The sequence below is a fragment of the Scardinius erythrophthalmus genome (genome assembly GCF_964197995.2).
Source record: "Scardinius erythrophthalmus genome assembly, chromosome: 4".
Taxonomy (NCBI): Eukaryota; Metazoa; Chordata; class Actinopteri; order Cypriniformes; family Leuciscidae; genus Scardinius; species Scardinius erythrophthalmus.
The window spans coordinates 7,837,418-7,849,805 of NC_138224.1; the positions used below are offsets into that span (position 1 = coordinate 7,837,418).

A 12,388-nucleotide genomic window follows, 5' to 3' on the forward strand; every position below is an offset into this window, starting at 1 on the left:
AGGATTGCTCACATATGGATGAACATGGGATTGCTGCTGCCCTGCTGCCATTGGTCACTGCCTTCTGTCGGGTGAGTGAATGGAGGACTTTTAAGTACAAATAAATATATATGGTTAGCATAAAACATTTAGTAGATTCCTTAGAAGCTCAGGAGTTGCAAGATAACAATTTTGTTTTGCATGTCTGGGATGAATAACGAATAGGAGACAAGAAGAACATAAAGATGGAGGATTAAATAGAGGAGGACTTGTTACATTGCAATTAAATATGTTAGTTAAGTACTCCGTAGAAAACATAACTTGGATTGCAGATGAAAACAGTTTATAACAAAAAAATAAATAGTATTTGTGTTGTTGCTTAGCTTTAAGATAATCAGATCTTAAATATAATAAAATAATTTAAACTCAAATTAAGTGGTTTGGGGAAATAGCCATATAATAAGTGGGATAATGTGCTGTGAACTTATTTTGTGATAATGACTAGCGATTTGGCCATTTTGAGAAGTTCAAAAATGAGTGACGTGTCTGTTCCGTAAAGGTTCTGGATAAAGGGTGGATTTTCTCTGACTTCAGCAGTTGAGTTTACGTTTTTTTTTGTGTTATACAGAAATTGGGGGGAGGCATCACTCAGTTCGCCTACAGCTGCGTTCAGGAGCACATGGTGTGGACGAATATGCAGTTCTGGGAGGCCATGTTTTACAGTGATGTTCAGAAACACATCCGGACCCTGTACCTGGAGAACGGCGAGGAGGCAGACGCATCCACCAATGTAATATTTTATTTTATTTTATTTTATTTTATTTTATTTTATTTTATTTTATTTTATTTTATTTTATTTTATTTTATTTTATTTTATTTTATTATTTTAGTTTTATTTTTTAGAATTTTAATAATATTTTTAAGTTATGAAAGTTATTTTAAAGTGTTGCCTTTAAGAAAACGCTACTGTTCAAAAGTTTGGAGTTTTTGGAAAAAATATTCAACAAGGATGCATTAAATTGATCAAAAGTGACAGTAAAGACATTTATAATGTTACAAAATATTTCTATTTTAAATATATGCTTTTGAACTTTCTATTCATCAGAAATTCCCGAAAATTATTAATCAGTGTTATCAGATAATTCTTATTATACTGTAATAAAAATGTTTCCTGAGCAGCAAATCATCATCATATAATGATTTCTGAAGGATCACGTGACTCTTAAGACTAGAGTAATGATGCTGAAATTTCAGCTTTGTCATCACACAAATAAATAACATTTTTATAATATATTAAAATAGAAAACAGTTAAAATTTTCTTTAAATTTATCAACCCCAAACCTTTGAATGTTAATGCATTTTTTTTTTTATGTTTGAAAATGGATGTTTATAAGGCTGATTTTCTTTTACTGCTGCCCCTTGTATTTGACCTTTGACCTCTGCATCTTTCAGGAGGTGGAGGGCATGGGGGGTCAGAAGCAGCTGAGCGCACTAGACTTGGCGTCAGAGCAGAGCCGTCTATGGCCCACGCTGAGTAAAGAACAGCAGCAGGAGCGCGTTCAGAAGGAGGAGAGCACGGTGTTCAGTCAGGCCATTCACTACGCCAACCGCATGAGCTATCTCCTGCTGCCGCTCGACACCAGTAAAAACCGCCTGCTCCGCAACACCGGCCTGGGAGATGTGGAGAGCGTCAGCAACAGCTACGTCACTAACAGGTGTGTGCTGCTATGCTTGGACAAAGCAAGACGCTTTGAACATAACATTATATAACAGAGTAAAAAGTACAATAAAATGATGAAAAATAAATTAAAAACTTGTATACCACTAACAGCTACATCACAATAGTGCTTGAAAAGTCCTTGAAAGTCCTGGAATGTTAAAGTCCCCGTGAACTGGAAGTTGCAAACGACTTTTCTCCAGTGTTGTGACGTATTTCCAAGTGAAAGGGAATATTGAACAGAGGGCAGGGTTTTACTCGAGCGCTCCTCCTCTCCATCTCTGCTCATATAGCAGACTGACGGTTTGAGGGGAGTGTTTAAGCGTTTCCCAACCCAAACCGTCAAACTGACGTCATCAGAGAAGGAACGCCATTCCAGACCGGAAGTAACTTTTCAGATTTTGATTGAAGATTCCCACGGCAATCAACTTTTTTCTGTGTATTAACTTGCACGGATTAAGACTATTAATATGCGCTAACAAAGTAAATAGGGTCAATTTTGATTTCATGTCGACTTTAAAGTATCTGTACGAACCCTGAATAAAATAAAGAATTAGAATTGAAATTGAAAAAAAAATTCTATTAAAAATATAAATTACAATAAAAAACAATAAAAAATGGAGCAAAATAAAGCCAAAAACAAAACAAAAAAACTACAGCTACATCACAGTTGTGCTTGAAATGTCCTTGAAAGTCCTGGAATTGAATTTTACAGTATCTGTGTGAACCCTGAGTAAAATACAAATTAAACAAATGACAAAAAAAAATAATTAATTAAAAATGTAAAAAATAATAAAACATAAAAAGTAAAGTTAAATAAAGATAAAAATAAAATAAAAATTGTAGACCACTAACAGCTTTGTCACTTACAGGTGTGTGCTATAACAAAATTCAACAAAATGCATAAAGTAACAAAGTAAAATGACAAAATTAAAAAGTAAACAAAAAAAATAAATAAAAGAACAAAAATATTAGACCACTAATTTTGTTTTTCATTCGTCCAGTATTGCGGGCAGCATGGCAGAAAGCTACGACACAGAGAGCGGCTTTGAGGATGCCGAAAGCTCGGATGTTGCGAACTCGGTTGTTCGGTTCATCAACCGTTTTGTTGACAAAGTGTGCAACGAGAGCGGCGTCACCAACGATCACCTGAAGGCCCTTCACACAATGATACCAGGTAAAATGACTTTCACAGACAATGCAGCCATCCAAACGGGTCTGAACAGTGCTACATTTGTTTTTCTTTTAAAAAGCTCATATACTATTGTGTTTCTCTTGCAGACATCGTTCAGATGCACATCGAGACATTGGAAGCTGTTCACAGGGAGAGCAAACGACTACCGCCTATCCAAAAGGTAACCAACTCAATATTTTATGTTCCGCTGGGCAGGAAATGCAGTGTAGAAAACCAGGCAGATCCACCCACATACCACTTCAACCCCTCCACCCTTGTGTCAGAGTGCCACGGCAGGTACGTTTGCGTGACGGCACTGCCTCACTGACCGTGGCCTGAATGATGCATGCTGGTCTTACTGGCCTGCTGTTCTGAGCACACTTTAGTCTGATGTTCTGCCATGCTTTCCTTTAACACAGGTTTGATTTTATCGTAGATCCTGGTGCAACATTACCATAACGTCTTAGCAGAATGCTCTAACAAAACCTTCATGGTTTATTTCATTTGACAGTTCATGTGTATTGTATTGCACAATCCGCTCTAATCTTAAAGCAGTCTTAAAGGGATAGTTCGCCCTAAAATGAATACAATTATCTTCATTTACTCACGCTCATTTTGGTCCAAACCTGTTTGACTTTGTTTCTTTATTTTATTATTTTATTTTATTTTATTATTCACCTTCATTGTATGTTAAATTATTAAATTAAAATGATCTTCATTTGCTCACCGTAATGTCGTTTGAAAATCTGTTTATTTTATTTATTTTATTTATTTTATTATTTACTTCATTGTATATTAAATTATCTTCATTTACTCACCCTCATATCATTTGAAAATCTGGTTAATTTTTATTATTATTTTATAATTTTATTTTATTATTCACTGTATGGAAAAGAACACCGGATAAACTTTTGTGTTCCATGGAAGAAAGAAAGTCATATGGGTGTGGAATAGAATAAATTGAATCCTTTTGAACTATTCTTTTAAAGGTCAAGTTCGGTATTTTACACTTAAAGCCCTGTTTACAGATCGTTTCTGATGAAATAGAACGGTTAAGATTAAAATTTGGACACATGCTGCTGTCCCGAGAATTTTAGGTTTATTTCGCTTTCCCCAAAACCTCTAGAATGGGTGCATAGGTGCACTGGAACAATCCTTCATAAAACGCATTAAACTTTCGTTTACAAAGACGTGAAACTCACCGAGTGGTCAGGGGTGTTCACTGATATGCTCACACAAAAATCGCTGCAAAAGATGCTTTCCAACAGGTTTTATCGTAGTTTTTGTCCAACTCCATTGACTTGTATTGAATGTGCTGTGTGAGGTACGGTATTACTCCGCCGCTTCTTCTTCTGTGTATTCAATGAAATGCCAGCGGTTTGCTTGCAATTGGCAAAGGTGCATTATCGCCACCAACTGGGCTGGAGTGTCTATTATTCAAGCTCTCAACGGAAGAATCTACGGGTGTGAGACGTTTGGAAAAATAGATCCACAGTTTTACAACGAATGGTAAAACACCTGTTGGAAAGCATCTTTTGCAGCGATTTTTGTGTGAGCATATCAGTGAACACCCCTGACCACTCGGTGAGTTTCAGGTCTTTGTAAACGAAAGTTTAATGCGTTTTATGAAGGATTGTTCCAGTGCACCTTTACACCCATTCTAGAAGTTTTGGGGAAAGCGAAAGAAACCTAAAATTCTCGGGAGAGCAGCATGTGTCCAAATTTTAATCTCAACCGTTCTATTTCATCAGAAACGATCTGTAAACAGGGCTTTAAGTGTAAAATACCAAACTTACCCTTTAAATGCCCATCTTCTATCGCAATGGCAGAACTGCACAGTGAAGTGTGGGTAAAGACTTTGTAGTGTTTTTTTTTTTTTTTTACTTGACTGTATTTTCACTCCACCGAGTTCTTAAGAAAAGTACTCTGTGCTGGAGAAGCCAGTCATGCATCTTTCATCACTCATTGCCTAGTAACCAGTGCTGTCACGGGACGCCATCATTGAACACTTTCCCAAGAACTCAACTAAGAGAGTATGAAAGGACTTCATCTACTGTACAGCTGTAGATAGATGGACTCAAGATCGCTTCCCGTTACGAGGACACATTCCTCTGAAAGACAGTAGATGCTCATGAGATCTGTAAACCGTTCCGAATCTCAGCATCGAATGTGGTGAAACTTGCTCTTGCGTAAGCGCCTGGAGAGTATTCTGGGTCAAGGAGCGCGTTGCTTTTTGGCCCATAATACATTTGTTTATTTGGAAAAAAAGAAAAATGCTAGCATCAGTTAAATAAACAGACTACTTTTCCCCGATGAAAATGCAGCTTCTGGCATTTCTGGACTTATGAAATTATATTAGAAGAACTGTGGGAATGAAAACGTTGTTTTACAGAATGTTTTACAATCTGAATTCTAAATATCCAAGTATCCCATGCTTTATGCCAACGTGAAATCCCAAATTGACCCCATTTACTTTGTAATACACGCCGGTCCTCCTATTGGGCATGATTCATCTGTGCATATTAGGGATAATTCAGAATTCGGAAAGGCACAGAAAATGAAAAACTCTTTCTACGGAGGTTAGGCTTGCTGCGGTAGTCGGTTACATTACAGTACATCATGATTTCACTTATCACATGAATGCTTTAATGAGAGATGACTGACAGGACGATGGTGGAGGATTTTGTGCGCAACAGATCCTGAGCATTACTGAGAAATATTGTGTAAAATATGTGGTCAGTCAGTACCGCCGCCCCCTTTACACAGAGTACGCGTGATCGCAAATTCGAAATATCATATTGATAACCCGCAAATTATATACAAAATAATTACCCAACTATATAATTGCTAGAGAGTGAAAAACCATGAAAATATTTTTTTTTCCATCACCGTGCCGCTTTAGGTGCTCTGTAAAATGCATAATTTCCTTTCCGAACATAGTATTCGGCTTAAGGCACATCCCTAGTGTACGTTGTTCAGTAGAAAGGAAAAATGTCTTTTTGTAATCTTACAAAAAATATGACAACTAGAATTGCTTTGTTGTTGTTTTTGGTACTGCAGTCTTTCAAAAATATTCCAATTAAAAAAAATCGAATAATTTAATAAAAAATGATGCGAGTTAAAAAAAGTGGATAATATAATTAAAAAAATTAGGTAATTTGATACATCGGTAATTTGTAAATAAAATTTAAATTTTAAAATATTTTTTTTTGGTTAAGTTAAAACATTAGGTTGAAATGTAAAAAAAATTGTAATTGAATTCCAGTTCTTGTTAATATATTTTGCGATAATAAAATTAGTGCTGTCAAATTGCATCATATACATAAATGTGTGCGCGTGTGTGTGTCTATAGATACTGAAATACAACTGTACACACATATTATATATTTACAAACTTTTACATTAGATGCGATTATTAATGGATTTGACAGCACTAAATGGAACATGATGATACGTTTGGAAAAGAAGGCTTACCCTTAGGGATCTGTTTAGATGCTCTTATGGTGGTTCTTATTTTGGATATGTAACGCCCACATTTTTCATGATCTAATCATTTCCCATAGATAGAATCCGTCCCACTCGATTGAATATCCTGTTTTACTCGAAAATAAGTCACCTTATAAAAGCATTTTCATGTTAAGCCATAACAAAATTCTCTTGAATTTGGACTGACACGTCCTCATTAAGCTGAATGTGTTTTTACATGCTCAAGTCCATTAACCTTCTGAAATATCACACCAACTGAGAGGAAATGCACCTTTGCGGTGTGCTGTATGTTTATGTGATTTGAATGGTCTGTTTCCTCCAGTTCATGATATGGTGAAGCATTCTGCATGTTTGATGTGAAGTGTGGTATGAATTTTACATTAGAGCAACTTGAGCATAATATACACTGACAGTCATTATTTTCCATTTTTGCTTTCCTTAATTTCTCTCTGTTTCCTCTTTATTTTCCTGTCTCCAGCCCAAGCTTTTGAGACCAACTCTCTTGGCCGGTGAGGAGTTTGTGATGGACGGCATGCGGGTGCACCTCATAGCAGACGGCCGAGAGGAAGCCACGGGCACGATGGGTGGGCCACCCCTGCTGCCCGCTGAAGGAGCCATCTTTCTCACCAACTACCGGCTCATATTCAAGGGCACACCCACCGACCCGCTCGGTACGCTCCTATTGGTCATGCTTCTCACTGGGATTGATTTTGTTCTTGTTCAGAGCAGCAAGTCTCTGCAGTCATGCTGTTGGTCATGAATTATAGAAATTTCATCCTTGTCTCAGCTAATTTTCTCAGTTTAAGAGATGTAGGGCACTTAACTTGACTCATTGAGCTCATACTGTGAAGTTTGTAAATTGAAATGAACACAAAAAGCCTTTTTGGAGGTGCAATAAATGATGCCGTGTGTGTTTGTATTGTGCAGTTGGAGAGCAAGTGGTCACCCGCTCTTTCCCCATCGCCTCCCTCACAAAAGAGAAGCGGATCTCTAATCTTAATCTTCCCATGGATCAGTTCATACAAGATGGTCTCCAGCTGCGTTCCTGCACCTTTCAGGTATTGAGCATCACCTGCCTTTCCTTTAGCTCCATTACTAACAACACATGAAATTATGTAAGTGCACAAAATCCCTTCAGTTAATGCATATTAATAATATATTACATATTTATTATGTAATTTAATTTTATTATTTCACAGCAGGAGAAACATGCTTAATAATGCTCGTTTTATCGCAGATATTCACTTTACGAGCACAGTTAGCATTGCTAAGACACAATAACATCTTAAGTTCATAAAGCGCGGAAGCAACACTATAATCAGACGGATTATGAGCTGATGCAAGTACAGCTCGTATATCTTTTAATGGGGAACATCAAATTCTCCAAAGCTGTTCACCAAGCTTACGATTAAAGGGATAGTTCACCCAAAAATGAAAATTCTGTCATCATTTACTCTCCCTCAAGTTGTTCCAAACCTGTATGATTTCCTTTCTTCTGCTAAACACAAAAGAAGATATTTTAAAGAAGGTTGGTAATTAAACAGTTGCTGGTCCCCATTGACATCCATAGTATTTTTTTTTGCCTACTATGGAAGTCAATGGGGACCATCAGTCGTTTGGTAACCGACTTTCTTCAAAATATCTTCTTTTGTGTTCAGCAGAAGAAAGAAAGTCATACAGGTTTGGAACAACTTGAGGGAGAGTAAATGATGACAGAATTTTCATTTTTGGTGAACTATCCCTTTAAATTTCATATTTAAAATCTCCCATGAAATCTGACAACAACGGTCTTGTAAATCTTGTTTCTAAATGCTCAAATCATGACGGAAAACTGAATTATTCATGCTGGACCAGCATAGTAATATGACTGCACCATCTTTATACATATGAGACCCTGGATCACAAAACCAGTCACATGTCGCACGGGTTTATTTGTGGCAATAGCCAACAATACATTGTATGGGTCAAAATTATCGATTTTTCTTTTATGCCAAAATTCATTAGGATATTAAGTAAAGATCATGTTCCATGAAGATGTTTTGTACATTTCATACCGAAAATATATAAAACATTTATTTTTGTGAGTGAATGCAGCACAATCGCGAACATAAATGGACAAATTTAAAGGTGATTTTCTCAATGTTTAGATTTTTTTGCACCCTCACATTCCAGATTTTTAAATAGTTGTAACTCGGCCAAATTTTGTCCTATCCTAACAAACCATACATAAATGGAAAGCTTATTTATTCAACTTTCAGATGACGTATAAATCTCAATTTCAGAAAGTTGACCCATGTGACTGGTTTTGTGGTCCAGGGTCACATATAAAGTCTTAAGCATTATTTAGAAGTTAAGCATTATTTCCACTGTATTGGTGGAAACAGTTGCTTGCAAATATTTTATTTCGATTTATTTGTGATTCAGTGGCATGCGAATTGATCAAGCCTTTATTCTCATTTATTTCAATGTTTCTCCTCTCTTGTAGCTGATGAAGATCGCCTTTGATGAGGAGGTAGCGTCAGATCTTGCTGAGGTGTTCAGGAAACACATGCATAAGCTCAGATACCCACAGCACGTCCAGGGCACGTTTGCCTTCACTGTGGGTCAGTCTGCAAAGCTGGTGGTGGAGCACAAGACCAAGGACAAGAACCAGTCACTAAAGTAAGACCTGAATGGATGTTTGCCCTTACACACAACTCTCAATCTCAGCACATCATTTCTGTTTTTACGTCCATCTTTTTCTCACACTCACATACATGCTTTCCCAGTCCTCTTCCCGTTTGGGTCATGCAACCAGTCCCACTTGGTTAAATAAAAACATAGAACGAGAGGAAAAGAAAGGGCGTGTGATGGCATTGTGCAAGCCATGAATTATTTAGCGGTGGGAATTTTGAAAGCTGTCCTGCATTAGCAGCAAATGGGTGCCATGGCAAATTCAGACGCGGTTCTTTTCAATTATCTTCAAACTCTTTTAAGAGCAGCTTTTAGCGATTTTGAAAAATACACCATGACAACAGCTCATTCACGTTATGTATTTAAATGGTGAGTTTTCCCTCCAGGCTTGGATAGTGCTTGATATTAAAATGTTTGAGTTGCTGTTTCTTTTAGAACGCTGTCTAAAAACCTGGTTAAGACCGCAAAGAGGACCATTGGGCGTCAATATGTAACCCGGAAGAAGTATTCCCCACCGACCTGGGAAAACCGCAGCAGTTTGCAGTCAGAGTTGGATGAGGATGAGATCTCTGGTGAGATAAGCACAAAAACACACTTATTCGTATACATTTTGATTAATGATTGTTATCACCAACACGTGATTATGCAATATAATGTAATTTTTTCTGACTGAACAGTGTCTGAAGAGCCGGACCAGAGTTCGCTCACGCTTTCCTCCACCATCCGCTCGTCGGACCGCCAGACCATGAGTAATGTGGTCGAGCGGGCCTGCTGTCGTGACTATCAGCGCCTGGGACTGGGAACTCTCAGCAACAGCCTGACACGCTCCAAAAACGAACCCTTCCGTATCTCTACTGTCAACCGGATGTACACGGTCTGTCGAAGGTCAGTCCCAGAATTCCCAGAAGTTATAGTTCAAATGCTGTTAATCATTGTATTAGTGTAGTATTTATGACTAAATCTCATTGGCTGTCTGTCCGTGTGCTTCAGTTACCCAGGGTTACTGATCGTGCCTCAGAGCATCCCTGATTCCACCATCCAGCGCATCTGTCGCTGCTACCGGCAGAACCGTTTTCCTGTGGTGTGCTGGAGGAACTCGCGCACCAAAGCTGTGCTGCTGCGCTCGGCCGGCCTGCATGCTAAAGGCGTCGTGGGCTTCTTCAAATCACCCAATGCACCCTCTGCAGGTCAGAGCCTGATGCAAATTTTAGAGATTCAAATGGACATTCCCTCTGTAGTAATTGTTTTTAATATTAATTATATTATTTTATATTATATTGATATGTATGTATGTGTATATATATTTATATTATGTATATATATATATATATATATATATATATGTATGTGTATGTATATATATATGTATGTGTATGTATATATATATGTATGTATGTATGTGTATATATTAGGGCTGTTAAAAGATTAATACATACATACATACATACATACATGCATACATACATACATACATACATACATGCATAATTTTTATTTTTAATTTATAATTTTTATAAGTTTTCATTTTAATTGTACTAATTTTGTTATGTGCTTTTGTCATTTTTATTAGTTTTTTTAATAATTCTATTTAGCTTTAATTTATATTTATATCAATTTAAGTTTCAGTAATTTTCGTGCTTCCTAAAGCCTAAATTTATTTTATTTCAAAGCAACATTTCTCATCTAATGTTATAATTTATTTTATTTCAGCTTTATTCCAAACAAAGTTTTCATTTTAATTAATTGTAATAACACTGGTATATTTATATTACATGCATACATAAGTATATTACATTATATAAGCTTTTTATGCATTTGGCAGTCACTTTTATACATTCGAGACATGCATTTGATCAGTTCATGCATTCCAGTAGTTCATGCAAATAATCTTTGATTGTTGGCATGCTGGCACTGTGCTCTTCTGTTTGAACTTTACTATTTAAGCCCAGCTCTCTAACCTTTACGCCACAGTTACATGAAGCAGATGAGCACAGGAAGAGACAAAACAGAATATAGTGAAGGAATAAAATGCAAATGCAGTAAAAAAAAGAAGAAAAGAAAGTAAATGAGGTTGTTTGGTTTCAGGCCCATCCCAGGCCGACTCCACCAGCCTGGAGCAGGAGAAGTATTTGCAGGCCATCATCAGCTCCATGCCTTCGTACAGTGAGGCCAGCGGGAGGAACACACTCAGCGGCTTCACCTCCTCACACATGAGCACCTCAGGTCAGACTGTGACCCTGACCCTAACCTTTAACCCTAACCAATACTAATCCTCACAGACCATGTCACACAATTGGATATACGTTAACAATTCACTTCTGAAATTCACACCGTATTTTTTGGGCCTCAGACTCATCAGACAAGCTGAGGCAGCCTAAAATTGGAGCTTTAATGAAACAAGTCATGGGGACTAAAGAGGACGTGCCAGGAACCTTCAGTCGAGGAGGTGAGAAGTGTGTTCGAGACATTTGAAAATCCTCGCGACTTAACCCCGCCCTTCATTCCTCTGTTCCCAACCATTTATATTCAATAATTTAACATCCAATCCTACATGACGTGTGCATTTTTGTATTGGCTTAATGCTATATGCTAATGTTAATAATCGGGCTAAAATAGCTGCCCGAATTTGTTTGCTGATAGTAATGGGCATTTTATGTCATCTGACCTTAGCGCTGGGTCAGAGGGCAAAGGTCATCTCCCTCTCCCAGCCTAGAGTTTCAGTCAAGGCCCGCAACTCGCCTAGAGGTACAGTAGGCCCGCCCCTGCTCTCAAATCTAACCAATCAAATTTCTCGACAATGACGCCAGCAAGTTTGAGCACTAAGTGTCCAAGTAGTGTTGTCATCTTCTTTTATCTGTGCTAACTAATCGTTGACCACCATGTTTGTTTGTTTTATTTGTACTGTTTGTGCGGATGTGATTAGCATCTCTTTGCATGTGATCCACCGGATTGTCATTGTCATCGTCTATAATGTGTTTGCAGAAATCACAAATTCTCTACACCAATACCCAAAATAAACACACAAATGATTCCACAAAGCAGAATGAATTGCCCATTCTCCATCAGTAAATGATCTTAATTGGTCCTCTTTGTGTTTCTCAGGGAAATGGGGGAGCATTCGTGGAAGTGGCCGGCTCAGCACGTATAACCCAGATGTGGGGAACAGGCTGGCTGGGAAAGAGTCTCCTCAAGCTAACGGAGGCCCAACCGAGACCTATTTCCTTCGCCAACAGAGAGCGTACCTCTACATCATTGGAGACAAGTCTCAGCTCAAGGTTACTGTCTTAATTCTTTTTCGCCATTGACGGAAATTTCCGGCTTTCCGTATTTTCACTGTTATATGGTAGGGGGGGTTATT

General features: G+C 37.7%; 1 protein-coding gene across 7 annotated transcripts in view; it reads left to right on the forward strand.

The window, feature by feature from the left end:
• Positions 1 to 12,388, forward strand: part of sbf1 (SET binding factor 1) — a 54,818-nt gene that overhangs the window by 34,091 nt on the left and 8,339 nt on the right. For 5 of the 7 annotated variants that reach the window (XM_081363653.1, XM_081363651.1, XM_081363654.1 and 2 more), the window contains 15 exons: positions 3 to 71; positions 608 to 769; positions 1,433 to 1,695; positions 2,702 to 2,874; positions 2,979 to 3,052; positions 6,836 to 7,028; positions 7,285 to 7,415; positions 8,843 to 9,018; positions 9,466 to 9,602; positions 9,708 to 9,915; positions 10,021 to 10,217; positions 11,116 to 11,253; positions 11,381 to 11,476; positions 11,701 to 11,775; positions 12,133 to 12,305. In XM_081363653.1, coding sequence (XP_081219779.1) covers positions 3 to 71; positions 608 to 769; positions 1,433 to 1,695; positions 2,702 to 2,874; positions 2,979 to 3,052; positions 6,836 to 7,028; positions 7,285 to 7,415; positions 8,843 to 9,018; positions 9,466 to 9,602; positions 9,708 to 9,915; positions 10,021 to 10,217; positions 11,116 to 11,253; positions 11,381 to 11,476; positions 11,701 to 11,775; positions 12,133 to 12,305 — 2,265 coding nt within the window. The remainder of the gene's footprint in view (positions 1 to 2; positions 72 to 607; positions 770 to 1,432; positions 1,696 to 2,701; positions 2,875 to 2,978; positions 3,053 to 6,835; positions 7,029 to 7,284; positions 7,416 to 8,842; positions 9,019 to 9,465; positions 9,603 to 9,707; positions 9,916 to 10,020; positions 10,218 to 11,115; positions 11,254 to 11,380; positions 11,477 to 11,700; positions 11,776 to 12,132; positions 12,306 to 12,388) is intronic. The other 2 variants (XM_081363657.1, XM_081363656.1) reach the window with 1 other exon arrangement.